The sequence below is a fragment of the Hyperolius riggenbachi genome, chromosome 3, assembly GCF_040937935.1.
Source record: "Hyperolius riggenbachi isolate aHypRig1 chromosome 3, aHypRig1.pri, whole genome shotgun sequence".
In the NCBI taxonomy this organism is placed as follows: Eukaryota; Metazoa; Chordata; class Amphibia; order Anura; family Hyperoliidae; genus Hyperolius; species Hyperolius riggenbachi.
This window is the reverse complement of record NC_090648.1, coordinates 509317909-509335134: the sequence shown is the minus strand read 5'-3', so window position 1 is coordinate 509335134 and position 17226 is coordinate 509317909. Positions and strand designations below refer to the sequence as shown.

Genomic DNA, 17226 nt, shown 5'->3' with positions numbered 1-17226 from the left:
GTTACACTGTAGTCACTTCCTGTCTGAGTCAGGACAGAGTCAGCCACTTACATACCTGATATTTAACTCTCAGGCAGAGAAAGAAAGACACAGCCTAGTTATTTGTGTGCTAGGCACTGTACATACACCTGTTTCATGTCACTTTGGGTATCCTTTATCACCCTCACTTGGCCCATAGGAAGAGTTCTGTATTAGTTGAATGCATAGCAGAAGCTTTGCCCACCCCATGCTATTGTCACTTGTCTTATAAACAGGTGGTGATCAAATATATCCTCTTTTCTATGAGAAATTTAAGTGCAACTGTACTGAAATATAAAGTTTGTTGCATGTGAAATACCCATAGCAGTGCCTTGGTACAGCTATTGACAGGAGTTTTTTTCCATCAGTGCTGAATCTGACTGCTGACAGGTGCATCTCTACAGAATGTTTCCTCTGTTCTGAGGCCAGTAGAAAGACATTCCTCTGGGAGCAGAAATGCTGCATACAGCCGGTCATTAGGCTATAATGTCCCTGGGAGGGAAAGACTACATAATGGGGAGTGTGATGCCAAAACCAGTATACTGAAGTAGGTATTCCTGATTTACCCCTTTAAAAAAAAAAGTGGTAACCCGATAGGGAGGTATATGGAGGCTGCCACATTTTCTGGCCTTTTAAAATACCAGTTACCTGGCTGTCCTGCGGATGCAGTAAAGTCTGAAACAAGCAGGTGGGCAATCTTGGCCAGAAATCTGGTCTAGGCTGAAATGTATTACAAGCAGAGGGGCAGCAGGACAGCCAGGCAATTTGTGTAAGATATGGCAGCCTACATATCCCTCTCACTTCAAGTGTTATATATTAAAGTGAACCTGGAGAGGTATATAGAGGCTGCCATATTGAGTCTTAAAAATTCCAGGTGAGGCATCCTGCTGAGGTTTGGCTGCAGTAGTGTGAAACAAGCCTACTAATACTAATCTCGTCATTGTAACATCTGAGCTGCATGCTTGCTCGGGGTCTATGGCTGGAAATAGTAAGAGCAGAATATCAGCAGGATAGCCGGCACTACACCATGGTCCAGGAATTGGAATCTCTAGCCAAGATCCCATCTTTGGGAAAGTCTCACAGATGAGGTCCACTCTTCCCAGCAAGGTAGCAGCTGGTGATACTGGGGTTCCAGCCTCCAGTAACAGGATGAGCCCCATTCCCCCTTCACCTCACTTGCTATATAGAGAACCCAGCTAGCTTGTTTGCCTCAACTTCTGGAGGCTTTAGTCTATAGCCATATAGAGTAATGCCTGTGCATGTGGCCTTCAAGCTCAACCTCAAGCCCCAGATGTTTTCCCAGGATGTAATTATACTGTGCCTGGTGCAGTAAGTGGTTAAAAATGCAACTTTTCCAAGGGAAAGTTTGCCAGTTGAAGCCACTATAGAACCAGATGCTTTAGTCCAGGAGCGGGGAGCTGTGCGGATGGTGGGGAAGGGGGGCCATCTCCCCCCTCAACTTAGGTGCTCTCCCTCCCTCTCCCCTCCAATGTCCGGATGGCTGGCGGAACTCACCTCCGTCTCGCTCCAGCCGGAAGTTCGGGTGCGCAGCCGCTGCTCTGGACCAGACCAGACCAGAGTAGCCGCAGATCCAGCCGGCGCTGCGAGAGACGGAGATAAGTTCCGCTCGCTGCTGCCAGCCACCGGACATTGGAGGGGAGAGCGAGGGAGGGAGAGCAGCTCTTCCTCTGCGCTGCTCCCCTCCTGCTGGGGAGGGGGACCCCTGGCTACCTGTTCTGGGGACATCTCTACCCCTGGCTACCTGTTCTGGGGACATCTCTACCCCTGGCTACCTGTTCTGGGGACATCTCTACCAGAGCCGGGACAAGGTCCTCCAGCACCCAAGGCTGAGACACCAAAGTGCGCCCCTCCATCCCTCCCACCCACCCGTCACACACTGATTGCTATTAGACTAAGAGGGCCACAGGGCCCACAACCTCCCCAACACCTTAATATCTAGTTATCTGGCTTGCAGTCACTGCTATGTATCCCCTTTTCTTATTTCTTTCTGCTTCATACACAATTAGGAATGACAGCTGAATGAATTGTGCGCCCCCTCCTACACTGCGCCCTGAGGCTGGAGCCTCTCCAGCCTATGCCTCGGCCCGGCCCTGATCTCTACCCCTGGCTACCTGTTCTGGGGACATCTCTACCCCTGGCTACCTGTTCTGGGGACATCTCTACCCCTGGCTACCTGTTCTGGGGACATCTCTACCCCTGGCTACCTGTTCTGGGGACATCTCTACCCCTGGCTACCTGTTCTGGGGACATCTCTACCCCTGGCTACCTGTTCTGGGGACATCTCTACCCCTGGCTACCTGTTCTGGGGACATCTCTACCCCTGGCTACCTGTTCTGGGGACATCTCTACCCCTGGCTACCTGTTCTGGGGACATCTCTACCCCTGGCTACCTGTTCTGGGGACATCTCTACCCCTGGCTACCTGTTCTGGGGACATCTCTACCCCTGGCTACCTGTTCTGGGGACATCTCTACCCCTGGCTACCTGTTCTGGGGACATCTCTACCCCTGGCTACCTGTTCTGGGGACATCTCTACCCCTGGCTACCTGTTCTGGGGACATCTCTACCCCTGGCTACCTGTTCTGGGGACATCTCTACCCCTGGCTACCTGTTCTGGGGACATCTCTACCCCTGGCTACCTGTTCTGGGGACATCTCTACCCCTGGCTACCTGTTCTGGGGACATCTCTACCCCTGGCTACCTGTTCTGGGGACATCTCTACCCCTGGCTACCTGTTCTGGGGACATCTCTACCCCTGGCTACCTGTTCTGGGGACATCTCTACCCCTGGCTACCTGTTCTGGGGACATCTCTACCCCTGGCTACCTGTTCTGGGGACATCTCTACCCCTGGCTACCTGTTCTGGGGACATCTCTACCCCTGGCTACCTGTTCTGGGGACATCTCTACCCCTGGCTACCTGTTCTGGGGACATCTCTACCCCTGGCTACCTGTTCTGGGGACATCTCTACCCCTGGCTACCTGTTCTGGGGACATCTCTACCCCTGGCTACCTGTTCTGGGGACATCTCTACCCCTGGCTACCTGTTCTGGGGACATCTCTACCCCTGGCTACCTGTTCTGGGGACATCTCTACCCCTGGCTACCTGTTCTGGGGACATCTCTACCCCTGGCTACCTGTTCTGGGGACATCTCTACCCCTGGCTACCTGTTCTGGGGACATCTCTACCCCTGGCTACCTGTTCTGGGGACATCTCTACCCCTGGCTACCTGTTCTGGGGACATCTCTACCCCTGGCTACCTGTTCTGGGGACATCTCTACCCCTGGCTACCTGTTCTGGGGACATCTCTACCCCTGGCTACCTGTTCTGGGGACATCTCTACCCCTGGCTACCTGTTCTGGGAACATCTCTACCCCTGGCTACCTGTTCTGGGAACATCTCTACCCCTGGCTACCTGTTCTGGGAACATCTCTACCCCTGGCTACCTGTTCTGGGAACATCTCTACCCCTGGCTACCTGTTCTGGGAACATCTCTACCCCTGGCTACCTGTTCTGGGAACATCTCTACCCCTGGCTACCTGTTCTGGGAACATCTCTACCCCTGGCTACCTGTTCTGGGAACATCTCTACCCCTGGCTACCTGTTCTGGGAACATCTCTACCCCTGGCTACCTGTTCTGGGAACATCTCTACCCCTGGCTACCTGTTCTGGGAACATCTCTACCCCTGGCTACCTGTTCTGGGAACATCTCTACCCCTGGCTACCTGTTCTGGGAACATCTCTACCCCTGGCTACCTGTTCTGGGAACATCTCTACCCCTGGCTACCTGTTCTGGGAACATCTCTACCCCTGGCTACCTGTTCTGGGAACATCTCTACCCCTGGCTACCTGTTCTGGGAACATCTCTACCCCTGGCTACCTGTTCTGGGGACATCTCTACCCCTGGCTACCTGTTCTGGGGACATCTCTACCCCTGGCTACCTGTTCTGGGGACATCTCTACCCCTGGCTACCTGTTCTGGGGACATCTCTACCCCTGGCTACCTGTTCTGGGGACACCTATAGACCTGGGTCTACCTATTTTTGGGGAACCACTGCTGTCAGATTGTGTATTTTGGGGAACTGCTGCCAGGTGAGAGGTGTCTACCATATTAAGGGGGCATTCTGCCTATTTATGTGAAATGCTGTCCATTTGTGCCTCATGACTGCTGAATTGGTCATGTTGGGGGCCTCATGATTCAGAATTTGTCTTGATGGGGGGGGGGGGGGGGCTCATGATTGCTAAATTTGTCTTGATGGGGGGGGGGGGCTCATGATTGCTAAATTTGTCTTGATGGGGGGGGGGGGGGGGGGAGGCTCATGATTGCTGAATTTGTCTTGGAACATGCTGGAAGGTACATACTGAGGGAGGGTTGGTGAGTGTGAGCCTGCTAACCTCCATGTACATTGGGCTCCACCCATAACCATGCCCACATTTTGCCACACCCTTTACCTTAGGGGGCGCATTAATAGTCTTTGTCCCCGGGCGCTGCAAACCCTAGCTACGCCTCTGCTTTAGTCGCTTTCCTTAGTTGACATATCTTGAGCAAAAACTGACACCACACCAGAAGTTAACTGGTAAAAAAAAAAGTTTATTCAAACAGCTGCAGCTTTTATGTTACAGGAGTGTCTCTTGCGATGCAACCAGATGCCTACAATAGTGACTGCTACAGATGCTACTGTTCCAGCAGTAGCTAGGGTTCTGGCCAGGTCCAGGGAGGAGGCCCATGGCTGATGAGAACCTAAGATAGAACAGAGGAGTGTTAGTGACCATTACAGAAGTCACCCACTTACAGACCAGGTGCCACACTTATGTCCTTACCTTCCAGCTTTAGAACTTCATCCTCATCAAGCAAGGCAACGGGCCCCTCTGAAGATACTATTGTCCTTCTCAAACTTTGGACTTCATGGGGTTCAGCCATTCTCTCTAGGGAAAGTAGGTGCAGTTAATTGAGGCAAGACGAATAGGCAGCGTTCTTGGAAGCCCCATTTCAAGATCTGTCAGTCCCTTCACCAGTAATAGTCACATCTTTTGATAGACTGTGGAGCACAGTACAGGCTACTTTCACTTGTAGTGCAGATCAGAGAAGGCCTACTAACTGCACAACTAAGTGGAGTTGAGATTGCCAAGTCCCACTCGCAGGGGTATTGGAGCCACTTGCACTACAGATGAGTGTGGCTTAAGATTTGCCTTTTGAAGAGAAGTTTTATGATTACGGTAGCTCAAGTGTGAGCAGAAAGTTTTGCAGGATGTGTGCTGCAAGTCCCACCCACAGGAAACAAGTAGCTGCCTCTATTCAGTGATGGCTGCAATTTCTAGAGAGCCCTGGATTCTGAAATAGTGATTTGTCCAGCCTGGCTATGAAGCCTAAAGTATACTTTAAGATGAACTCCAGTGAAAATAAGTGTAATTAACAGAAGTGGTTAAAAGTGATTTAGTCAGTGTGCCCATTGTAAAATCTTTCCTCTCCCCAATACTGACAGGTGATGTCAGTGGAAGTAGCTGCTGCTTTTTATTTTTAGTTGGTAACATCCAATTTCCCATAATGCAAAAAAGCCTCCCAACAGTGATGTCAGAACCATGGTCCTAACATCACTGTAGGAGGGTTTCACCACAATATCAGCCACACAGAGCCCCCATGGTTATCTGATTAGTGTGAAGAAATCTTTACATCTCAATGACTTTCAGAAACCAACTTACTTTTCCTTTGGCCACAAGAGGCTTTGCAGTCATCCAGGTTAGAGGGGACACAGACTGATGCACTGCAGTGGAAGTAAACCTGTAGACAAAATTTGTCTTTTAGTCACGATGAAGCATTAAAAAAAAAAAAAAAAAAAAAAACTCAGTCTAGTAAGATTTTTAGGCGTCTGAATTACCAGGTCGGCAAGGCTGAGCTGGCTGTTTGCATCCACAAATGTGAAGGTGTTGACGAGGAAGCGTTTGTAGTGGTTGGGGATGGGAACTGCTTGTGAAGGAGCTCCAACAGAAACCAGCCTGCTCAGGTAGCTGTCCATGTTGAAAGGGCACCTAGAGTCAGAGAAGATCTCATGTCAGCCTCATGTTCTGGGAGCACATAGTACAGTACAGGTTGTGAGTTACTGACCTGTCCTTCAAGATGGGCCATTGAGGCATTAGTGTTGGTTCCACAGAGGAGGTAGCCCAACAGTCATTTAACACAAGAACCAGGTTGGGGTCAGTTCTGTACAGGATGTGGACCTCTAGGTAGATGGGGTCCCTGAGGACTTTGACCACAGGATAATCCCCTGTAGAGTAGTAGGATGTATAGCCGGCATCTGTACAAGAGGAAAAGAAAATGGTTAATTGAGGTAGTTTCCAATAGTTACCTAAAATCACCAGCAGACAAGGCTTCAACTGCTAAATGCCCAAATACAGGTTACTTTGTATCGAGTGGGATGAGGTCACGTCAAGCAGGAGTTCAAGTCTCTAAACTATGACAATTTCTTGGGCTAGAGGTCCCCACAAGCTAATATTTAGCTTGCCTACAGTACTAACTTTCCCAGCATTAACTCCTCCCAATGTGCAAGCCTCTTAGTACACTTTGGTGACCTAGAGGTGCATGCTTGCTTCTAGCACACTAATCTGCTACAGTTAAAGATAGAGTGCCTGTTGTATGTAATACTGTTGTGCAAGTATAGAGATCCACACAGCAAGGTGGGGTGGAGGGTAGGAATGGTCAAGGGAAGAAAAAAAAAAAAAAAAAAAAAAAAAAAACACACATTAACAAGAGACTTCAAATTACAGGGCTGCCATTGATCCAGCACTCTTGTGGAGTAGCAGTATTATCCTCCATTTTTGCACTTAGAAAAGGCTGCTAGTGGGTTCCAGGCAGAGCTGGGACAAGGTCCTCCAGCACCCAAGGCTAAGATGCCAAAGTGCACCCTCCATCCCTCCCATTGATTGCTATTGGAGTAAGAGGCACTCCAGGGCCCCCCAACACCTTAATCTCCAGTTATATGGTTTGCAGTCACTGCCATGTATCCCCTTTCTTATTTATTTCTGCTTTTATCACAATAGGGGAATGATAGCTGAGCTAGTTGTGTGCCCCCTCCTACACTGCGCCCTGAGGCTGGAGCCTCTTGCCTCTGCCCCAGGCCCCCCTCCTACACTGCGCCCTGAGGCTGGAGCCTCTCTTGCCTCTGCCCCAGGCCCCATCCCCCCCCCCCCCTCCTACACTGTGCCCTGAGGCTGGAACCTCTTGCCACTGCCCCAGGCCCATGCCAACTGGTACATCTTGTCCTGATCTAAAGGCAAGCTTAACCATCTCATCTTAAACAAAGAATTGCAAACAGTTCATGACTGTTTAAGACTGCCCATTTCATACACCTATTCGTACCCCAGAAGAGGTGCTCCCTGCATGTTATCTGGGTTTAAAGCCTCAGGCACACTAGATGAAACTTCTTTGAAGACAATTGTGTACAGAAGCCTGACACCCCCAATGGTCCTTGGAGATGCCGCTACTTTCCCATTTTGACGACATTTACAAGTTTCCCATTATGGAGGGGGGGGGGGGGGGATTTGTAGGAAGACAGCACTGGACATCTCAGTCTCACCTTGTGAGATCCTCATTTCCAGCAGCAGAGGGCCTGTTGTGGTGACAGGAAGTGGTGGTGGCGGCAAGGTTGACACCGATAGCTGCAGTGGGACAACGCCTGTCTGGATGTACCTGCAGCGCACTGTTACCCTGTAAAGAGAGTAAAGGTTATGTGTCCCAGACAGTGTAGCTGCTGCTAAAATGTCACATGTTGTACTTACTGCAGAGTACTGTCCCGTGTGATGGAAGACCCCTGCCAGGTCTCTATTCTTCTGGTAGCTTCTATAGTATTCTCATAGGTTACTGGGTCACCGTGCGTCTGTTAAGAGATGAATGTGAGAAAACTTGTGCAAAGTCTTAGCTGGAAGCAGTTATGATTAATTAAACCTACACAGGTTCATTTAAGAGCAGGGTGGGGTTTGTACTCTACTGCACAAGGCCACTGTCACAAGGCGCCCTCCAGGGGCGTAGTAATAGGGGGTGCAGAGGTAGCGACCGCATCGGGGCCCTTGGGCCAGAGGGGCCCCAAAGGGCCCTTCCTCAACTACAGTATTAGCTCTCTATTGGTCCTGTGCTCATAATCACTTCTATAGATACTTTGAATAGTGGTAATCATTAATAAACTGTTTCCCATCCCCTTCTTGCACCTCTGACACTGTAGTTGCCATTGGCAGGTTTTGGTGCGCCATATCAATTGTTATGTATAGAGTGCTTGGGGGGCCCCATGTAAAACTTGCATCGGGGCCCACAGCTCCTTAGCTACGCCACTGGCGCCCTCCTTTGTTATAGGTAGCGAGATGACCCCTCCCATCCTGTATAGGTAACTGGATGTCCCCTCCCCCATATAAGTAGCCAAATGAGACAACTCCCTTAATCCCTCCTTTTTCCCACCCCCTTCAGTATAGGTAGCCAGCTCGCCTTCACACTGCAGCAGCCATCAGCTCATCTCCAGTGCAGAAGCTTCCTCTTCCTTTCCATCTCTAATGCTGCCCAAGTCCATAGCCGCCGGCCACTATGCAAATGTGCACAGAGAGCAAAGTGGCTGCACAGGTGGCTAGCAGCAGAGTACCGCGGTCAGGCGCTTGCCTGATCTCCCTGCATTGCAGCATTTGCAAGCTTACAAATGCACCAGTTATGCCTGCTGCTTTGGTGCCCTAGGCCATGGCCTAGGGGGCCTTGTCCTAAATCTAGCCTTTTTAAGAGGTAAGGTCAGATGCCTGCATAGGGTTAGGCAGTTCCTTGACAAGAGGTCACCAGCAGTGTGCCACACAAAGCTTCTATGGAAGTCTAAGCAGCCACAAATAGCGTAGTCAACATAACCTATGAAAGTTTGTAGCCTGCATACATTTGAAAGTGCTTAAGTTTAATTTTGTCGAAGGTCACTCCTGGGCAACATTATAGATGTGAGGTTTAGGCAAACCTAGTCCAACAGGCTAGACAGTTGGCACTTGTGTACAGCCTTTAAAGCCATTTATCTGATATGATATAAACTAGTTTGACACAAATAGCTTCCTTAACCTCCCTGCCGGTTATCCCGAGCTCAGCTCGGGGTAACCTGCTGCGGAGGATTCCTCAGGCCCTGCTGGGCCGATTTGCATAATTTTTTTTTTGTTACACGCAGCTAGCACTTTGCTAGCTGCGTGTAACTTACGATCGCCGCCGCTCCGCGCCGATTCGCCGCAACCCGCCGCATCAGAGGGTGCCCCCCCCCCCCCCGAGACCCGTGCGCTGCCTGGCCAATCAGTGCCAGGCAGCGTCGAGGGGTGGTTCGGGACTCCCTCTGACGTCACGACGTCGATGACGTCATCGCGCCCGTCGCCATGGCGACGGGGGAAGCCCTCCTGGAAATCCCGTTCAGAACGGGATTTCCGGATGGGTTAATGCGCCGGCGGCGATCGGCGCATTCGGGGGGACGCCGCAGGGAGGGGGGGGGAAGCATGTAGCTAGCGCTAGGCTAGCTACATGCTACAAAAAAAAAAAAAAAGCCAAAAAACACCCTCCCTGCCGTGCGCAGCAATTTTTTATAACGGCAGGGAGGTTAAGGGGCCCATAAACCAACGATTTTCCCGCCGATATATGGCCGATTCGAACAGTGATCGAATCGGCTGTGAAATTGCCGCGCACACTGCTGACAGATCAATCGAAATCGTTCGTCGATCTGTCCGTGCGGGAGATTTCTCTCGATTGCCAGGTCTGGAGTGCGTCGATAGCGGCAGTTGAATGCCCAACGCAATACAGCGGGTATACATTACCTGTCCAGGCCGGCGTGAGTCCCCTCTTTCTCTCCGCGCTGGGTTCTGGACCGGCTGCTGCACAGAACTTCCTGTCCCGGCAGGAAGTTTAAACAGTAGAGCGCCCTGTACTGTTTAAACTTCCCCTGGACAGGAAGTTCAGTAGCTGCAGGAACGGTCTGGAGCCCAGAGCGGAGAAGAAGACAGCTGGGATCAGGGGGACTCGCGCCGGCCGAAGTAATGTATGGGGGGGGGGGGGGGGCAGCTCCACAGATTGTGATAGGTTTCAGGCTGAAATCGATTCACAATCTGTAGTAAGGTGGCCATACGATCCCTCTCTGATCAACAGATAGATCCCTCTGATCGAATCAGATGGCAAATCGACTAGTGTATAGCCACCTTTAAAGCAGATCTGAGATGAATATCTATAACAAGTAACTTGTCTGTATAGCTTATCTAAAGTTTAGATGGTTTACACAGCAAATCTAGCTGCAAAAAGCTTTAATAGTATATGATTATGTCTTCCTGTGATACAATGATAGCAGCCATGTTTGTAGACATTACACAGAGGCAGGCTTATCTGTATCTTGAGCAAAAAACCTAATCCCCTCTGCCTCTGAAATCAGTGGCTAGTAACACCTCCCCCTCCTCCTGCCTAGACTGAGCTCCCATGAGCCCTTGCTACTGCCAAGGCTCTCTGAAAACCTGAGGGCGTGGCTTGTTTATAGGGAATTAGAGTATTAAAACAAAGTATTTGGCTTGAGGAATGCCCTATAAACAATAGGTAAGGAACACAATTATGCAATGAGTAAAAGTTCACCTCGGATCCACTTTCACCTTCTTGCAAACCAGAACATGTGATGGTGCCTTACCACATTGATCAAATTACTTAGATGTTGCATTCCTGGCGAGTGATAAAGAGTGACCAGCCTATATCTACAAAGATAGTAACCAAATATGGGTGATTGCTTTTATCATGACTTGCGCTGTAAACTCAATTTGACATAGTTTGTTGCACACTAAAAAGCTAGATTCTAATAGACTTGCAATGCAGAATGCTGGAGAAAATGGATATTATATCACCCTCATGGCTATAAAAGCAGTTGCCTAGGGCTTAGAGGATGCCAGCATCTCCCTCCCCATCCCCCCCCCCCCCCCCCAAAAAAAAAATTGATCAGCTGTCGCCAAAAAAAACTGCTGTCTTGTTGCCTAGGGCCCCATTTAATCTAATTTCTGGGCTATAACAACTTTGACGACAGGATGTAGTATTACGTTTGCTACTAAAACCACGTGGTTATAGCTGGTTATGCATCCCAGGGTGGCCATACATGGTACAATTTTTTATTTTTCTTCAATTAGATAATTTAGTTCGATTATTTCGTTAGATCGAATATAAAGATTTTTCAAGCATGTCCGATCTGATTTCTTAAAAAAAAAAATATATTTTCAACTTCCATTCAATTATTTAGATTGAATAAACGGGATAAGCAAACGTTTATTGTACCATGTATGGCCACCATAAGAGTTATGTGCACCAGTACTTGTCAAGATCTTCTAGAGACCAAGACATTTAGTGACAGCCCCTCCACAATAGGCTGAGCTTAGATCATTTTTAACTGATGTTTTAGACCAAGAACTTCATCTAGGGCTAACAAGAGCTCTGCTGGTGACAATATAGATCAGTAATATGGACTGGCTACAAGCTAGTGGGAAATTTCCTTAGATTAAAATATTATCTTTGAGGTAGTGTGCCAAGAGCTTCATCGGGTTATGCCTAAATGACATGAGAGAACTGGTTTTGGGTATGGTCAATCGGACAGCGAATTTTCTTGCCTCAATCGGCTTTAAGTTCACAAGCATTCTGTGACTAGTCTCCACATACCTGGAAGTGCCCACCACAGGAAAATGGGAATTTGAACACGGCAAAGGAGTCACTCTTAGAAAGTGAAAATCCAGCACAGGATGAGGAGTCCACGCCAATCACATGGACTGAATCAAGGTTTGTTGATGGCCTGGTCAGGTCTTTGGACACGGCGATCACCATATTGTTTTCAATTGTGCACTGTGTGGTCACTGTGGAGACAAAATGTTGCAAGTTCATTTCCATCCTTCAATGTCAGGAGAAGCTGGGAGGTATATCTATGGGGCTAGTGGAGGCCACAGCTTGTCTATCAAGTATAGCCCTTGGTTAGTGGACATTTAGTACCATGAGTTATGCTTCCAGCTACATGACTTGAGTGGTACCCCAGGGACCACAAGTAGCCCTGTACACCATTTCAGGAAGTAATGCACACATGGTCAACTATAGTGTAGTTTGTGAACTTTGCAATATACAAAGTATGAAACAGAGTAGAGCTTATGACCCTTTACTTCAGATAAGGATGTACTGCAGGGAAGTTCAGTCACTTAATGTACAAGCGCTTCAGAAAACGGTACTGTAGCCAACCCAAGGTGGGTCAGAGGAGCCCCTTTTGCATAGATAAGTTTTCCTCTTCCTGTACTGGAAATATGACACTGCTACTAATGTTTTATTTCTTAGCTGGACTACACAATCTCAAGTTTATTTTCACTTCAGATTCCCTTTAAGGCCTGCAATATCTATGAGTATCTGACAACTAATCAGCACTGATCTATATCCCCTGCACTTTAAGGTACTTCCATAACTCAAATCAATTTGATTGTTCCTGGTGTTTATTTGTGAAGTTCCCATACATTTATGTCCTGTTGATTCCAGGCAGTGGCCATGAGACATCCATGCAGTGTTAGTGAGTCAGTAAGTATGAGACACCATCAGTGGCGTAGCTAAGGGCCCCGGTGCAAGTTTGACAATGGGGCCCCCCCAAGCACTCTATACATAACAATTGATACGGCGCACCAAAGCCTGCCAATGGCAACTACAGTGTCAGAGGTGCAAGAAGGGGATGGGAAACAGTTTAAGGATTACCAGTATTCAAAGTATCTATAGAAGTCATTATGGGCACAGGACCAATAGAGAGCTAATACTGTAGTTGGGGAGGGCCCTTCGAGGCCCCTCTGGCCCAAGAGCCCCGATGCGGTCGCTACCTCTGCAACCCCTATGCTACGCCCCTGGACACCATGTAAAAGAATGGCAGCCGCTCAGCAATAATAACTTACACTTGTTTCCAAAGAAGCAGGGCATAGATGCATCTCTTGCAGAGTAACAGCATCCCATCCCTTCACAGGCATCCTGAGGGACAGAGGGCCCAGCACAGGCCACTTTATCAGCTTGGCTGACAGCAGAACAGACATCAGGACTTGGAGCATCCATGGCTATAGTGTGAGCAAGAGAGGAGAAGACCTTGTTAAGCACAAGAGGTTAAATCATCCAGACAGCATTATGTGACCATCACCCACCCACAGCTACAATCCCCACAAGCCCTTAGACCACATGTTAAACTCCAGCCCTCAGAGCCATTTAGTTTAACCCACAAGTGGTTTCCCCACTTTGCATTATGTTTGGCCCACTCTAGGCCAACAGGGAAGCTGTATTGGAGGTGAATCCCTATAACTGTGGCAGCCCTATGGGGAGGTAGGGGCAGTACTAAGCACTAGGGAAATTGTATAGGGGATGGTGGAGGCCACTAGACATCAGGGAACTTTCTAAGGTGGACAGTAGACTTTGAGGTTGGTCTGCAACTTGGTCCCAGTATTCAGTTTTGGCCCACTTTATATTGAGTTTGACACCCCTGCAAGTAGAGCATTAATGTACTTCCTGCCTTTCAAAATTCTGAGAGACAACCAGCACTGACCAACCCAGAAGCCCAATTTAAAAAAAAAAAAAAATTTGGTAGCCTTAAACCAAACATGAGGTACTTTCATCTCAGGGTTCCCATAGTAGAAATGAGTAGGTCATAATCTATCATTACCAGACAGGCTTAGACAGGTTTTCTCCATCTTGTATTGCTGAGGCGCACCATCTACTGTTTCCTTCAAAAGCAGAGTCATCACATATTCTTCATCCTGAAGAGAATAAGGACAGTTTCACATAAAGATACTAAGGAGGTGATCTCTACAGACACCATGTTTAGAGTATACCAGAGCTGAAGTACTCAAAACCAAGTGGAGATGTATTATAGGCCACCCTCCGGAGTAGATAATTATGGCGCACAGCCAGTACAATAATGGCGCCACATTCAGTTACAGTATAAAATGCTATTTAGCGTTTTAACTGTTCAAAATTGGTGCAGGTTTTTTAGAGCGCTATTTTCCGTTTTAATCAAATTGTGCTGCAGCTTACCCCTCCTGCTTCTATTGAAGCCCCATCATAGGACACCAGCAGACTTCAGGATGATCGGCTCAGCAAGTGCCTGCAGCCGCGATGATTGCAGAGGCAGGACTGGCTGATAGCCCCATACTTCTGGTGCTGTTACCGCTCCTCTGCCTGACCAGCTTGCACTGTGCTCCATGATTTTTGGTCAGGCAGAGGAGCGGTAACAGGCAGCACCGGAAGTATGGGGCTATCAGCCACAGTCCTGCCTCTGCAATCATTGCGGCTGCAGGCACTTGCTGAGCCGATCATCCTGCAAAGTCTGCCGGTGTCATATGGCGGGGCTTCAATAGAGGGGTAAGCTGCAGCGCAGTTTGATTAAAACGATAAATAGCCCTTATTTACTCCACGCCATTTTTCACTGCACCCGCCACCCTCATGCCCACTGCTCCTCTTTGGCAATCTGGGCTGAGCAAAGTAAGGATTTAGACTAGAGTGTGACTAGTGTGCAGGAGTGCCCTGATGGCATGGGGACATTGGACAATATCATGCACAACCAGGACTGAGCCAGGGAGGATTTAGACTACAGAGGACTGAGGAGCAGTGGGCATAAGGACAGCTGGGTTTGTGCTTCCATAGAGGCAAAGGGGGCAATTGCCCCAGGACCCCCTCCCCGGATTACTTTTGCCCCAGGGCCCCATTTTAGCTAGAACCGGCCCTGAAGGACAGCAGCTAATACATGCCTGCACCACCCAGTTTTAACGGCAAAAGGATTATAGCAGAGCTGAAGTACTCAAGTCCAAGACTTTTTTGGGATCACAACTTCAGCAATAGTTTAGTTTGTCCAGAGTTGCAGACTAGGCAATCCAATAAGCAAAGCTTAAAGACACCTGAAGTGAGGGATATGGGGCTGACAATTCTAAATAATACCAATTGACAGCCAGTCATTGGGGGGGGGGGGGGGGGGGCGCATCTGATCTGCATGTTCAATGTCTATGGCTAAGAGTTTGAATAAGGATCAGCCAGACAACTGGTATTCTATCTATCTATCACTTTAGGTGTCCTTATGTAGGCATTTTCCCTCATTTTGGTTTTTTGCCCAGAAGGCCATACATAATGCAAGTTCTGTCAATGTGATAAAGCCAGCTAGTGTTCAGGGAGTGGCACTTCCTAACACCTTACCTTCTGCCTTACGTAGCATCCAGTGTAAGCAGCACCAACCACCATTGTGTTATTTGGTCTCTCTCCTACCCAGATTCCACAAGCAGAATCATTGTGCAGACTCCTAAATTCATCCTGAAGATCTGAAAAGTATGAAAGATTTGGTTCTAAAATTCAGATTTAGGCAGCCATTTTACATCTCTAGAAGCAGCAGCAACTTACAAGGCTAGTCAGGAAGGGAAAGGATTGCATGTGGATAACAGGATACTATCAGGCATCCAGGGCAAGAGACCAGGGTTACAGATTGCATACAAGTGGAAAACAAGCGAACATCTTGAAATTTAAGCTAGACCCACCAGAAACTTACCTGGGGCTTCTTGCAGCCCCCTGGGGTCACCCTGTGCCCACAACACCACCAGTCCAATTCCCTCCAGCCAGCAGCAGTAACCCTCACAAAGCTGGACATTTGCTGGTAGCTATAAGCACCCTAATCTCGCTCCCGCAGTCAGGAGTGCTCTGTATGCACAGTAGGGATTTCTACATACTGTGCATGTGCAGAACACTCCGGCTGCAGGTGTATGAAGGAGGCACGTGGCTGGCCAGCTTAGCAGGGGTGGGGTCACTGCTGCTGGCTGGAGGGACTTTGAGCGGTCTGTCATTGGCACATGATGACTCCACAGGGCTGTAGGAAGCCCCAGGCAAGGTTTTGGGTTGACTTTAGATTTCCTTTAAGCCAACATTCGAGCCTCATGACCTTAGTCCTTGGGATACAGAAACAGATGCTGGGTACACAAGATTTTCTGGCAGAGCGATTTACAACATATTCGATCTGCTTTCCAATTTCCTATTGAACTAAATGGAAATAGATCAGACATGTTGGAAATAAGCGATCTGACAGTAAATCTCAGTGTGTGTACCCAGCATGACAGATCTAGTGGAACCTCCAAGCTTGTACCACCTGGCTGAAGATAAGGGTTATACAATGAGAAGCAAATACTCTGGTCTAAATTCAAGCTGCATACAAATTTTACATAATCCTATTCCAATCATTCTGATGAAGACACACGTTTTTGTGTTGAAACATGTCAATGAGGTCTAGTTGGGGCGCCCCATGAGATCTATTGGAATCTACTGTCCTTTCAACTGAGGTTTCCGAAGCAGGACCAGTACAAACACTGAGAGTCTGGTACGTGCTGGAACGCAGGGAAGAAGTAGTGAGACGCAAGGAAGTGACGTCTCTGTCCTGAACTCTGATCCAGGAAGTACTGCGGGAGGCTGCCGGGGATTACGAGGAGTGAGGAGCGGTATTTTGAACGGGACCCGCTATCCCCGCCTGGCTTTAACTCTACGGCGGGTGGGTGTGAACGGAGATACCAGCCCCAGTTCCCCTCCTCCCTCTGGACAACGGCCGTGGGAATCTTGGACGGAGTCTACTATTTGCCAACACCTAAAGACGTGGACTGAGGAGAATATCTTCTTGTCTGTAAGCATAAAGGCTGCATGATATCTAATAAAGCAAGTTAGATGTTTTTTATTCAGCAGAATTTATAGCGAGGAGATAAGTGCATACTATTTATCTGTCAAACTTGGAAATTAGAGCTGGACTTGTGTAATAGTAAGAAGCTGAGATTCTTGGCTGCTCTATAATATACCTTGGGAAGTTTTTACCTAATTTTTTTTACAAAGGTTTGGACATTTTTCCTTTTATCCTGTTTTTATGGATTCTTGACCCCCCTTTTTTGATTTTTGATTTTTAAGGTGCACCTGTACAAAATAAGTCCCTTTGGGCTCATCAGCATACCCTTGGGCTGGATGGGTGTGTGAGTGGATGGAAAATTGTATGTGATCTGTATAAAATCAATTTTAACTGATTCTTTAATAAAGAGTTATTACGGTCATAGCAAGTGCCAGCGCTCTACACATTTTGTTGCATTTACATAAATCTGCATAACCTCAGGGATATTTGCATCTCATTGATCCCTACTGTAAGGAGTTTCCTCGGCCATAAGTCAGACTG

At 48.4% G+C, this 17226-nt stretch overlaps 1 protein-coding gene across 1 annotated transcript; it reads right to left on the bottom strand.

Moving 5' to 3' along the window:
• Positions 1-4632: 4632 nt before the first annotated feature.
• Positions 4633-15306, bottom strand: LOC137562433 (zona pellucida sperm-binding protein 4-like). The gene is made up of 11 exons (XM_068273779.1): positions 15231-15306; positions 13708-13801; positions 12956-13111; positions 11703-11893; positions 7811-7908; positions 7609-7739; positions 6141-6330; positions 5914-6064; positions 5738-5816; positions 4859-4963; positions 4633-4778 (listed from the first exon to the last, which is right to left on the bottom strand). The coding sequence occupies exons 1-11, from the start codon at positions 15273-15275 to the stop codon at positions 4633-4635; spliced, it is 1386 nt and encodes a 461-aa protein (XP_068129880.1). The 5' UTR covers positions 15276-15306.
• Between the last annotated feature and the right edge of the window lie 1920 nt (positions 15307-17226).

Excerpts from the sequence above, each read along its gene's own strand:
- LOC137562433 (XM_068273779.1), bottom strand. The coding sequence starts at position 15,275 with ATGGTGGTTGGTGCTGCTTACACTGGATGCTACGTAAGGCAGAAG. Across the intron at positions 13,802-15,230 it reads GATGCTACGTAAGGCAGAAG|GATGAAGAATATGTGATGAC; the intron begins GTAAGGTGTTAG and ends TATTCTCTTCAG. Across the intron at positions 4,964-5,737 it reads CTCTTGTGGCCAAAGGAAAA|AGAGAATGGCTGAACCCCAT; the intron begins GTAAGTTGGTTT and ends TACTTTCCCTAG.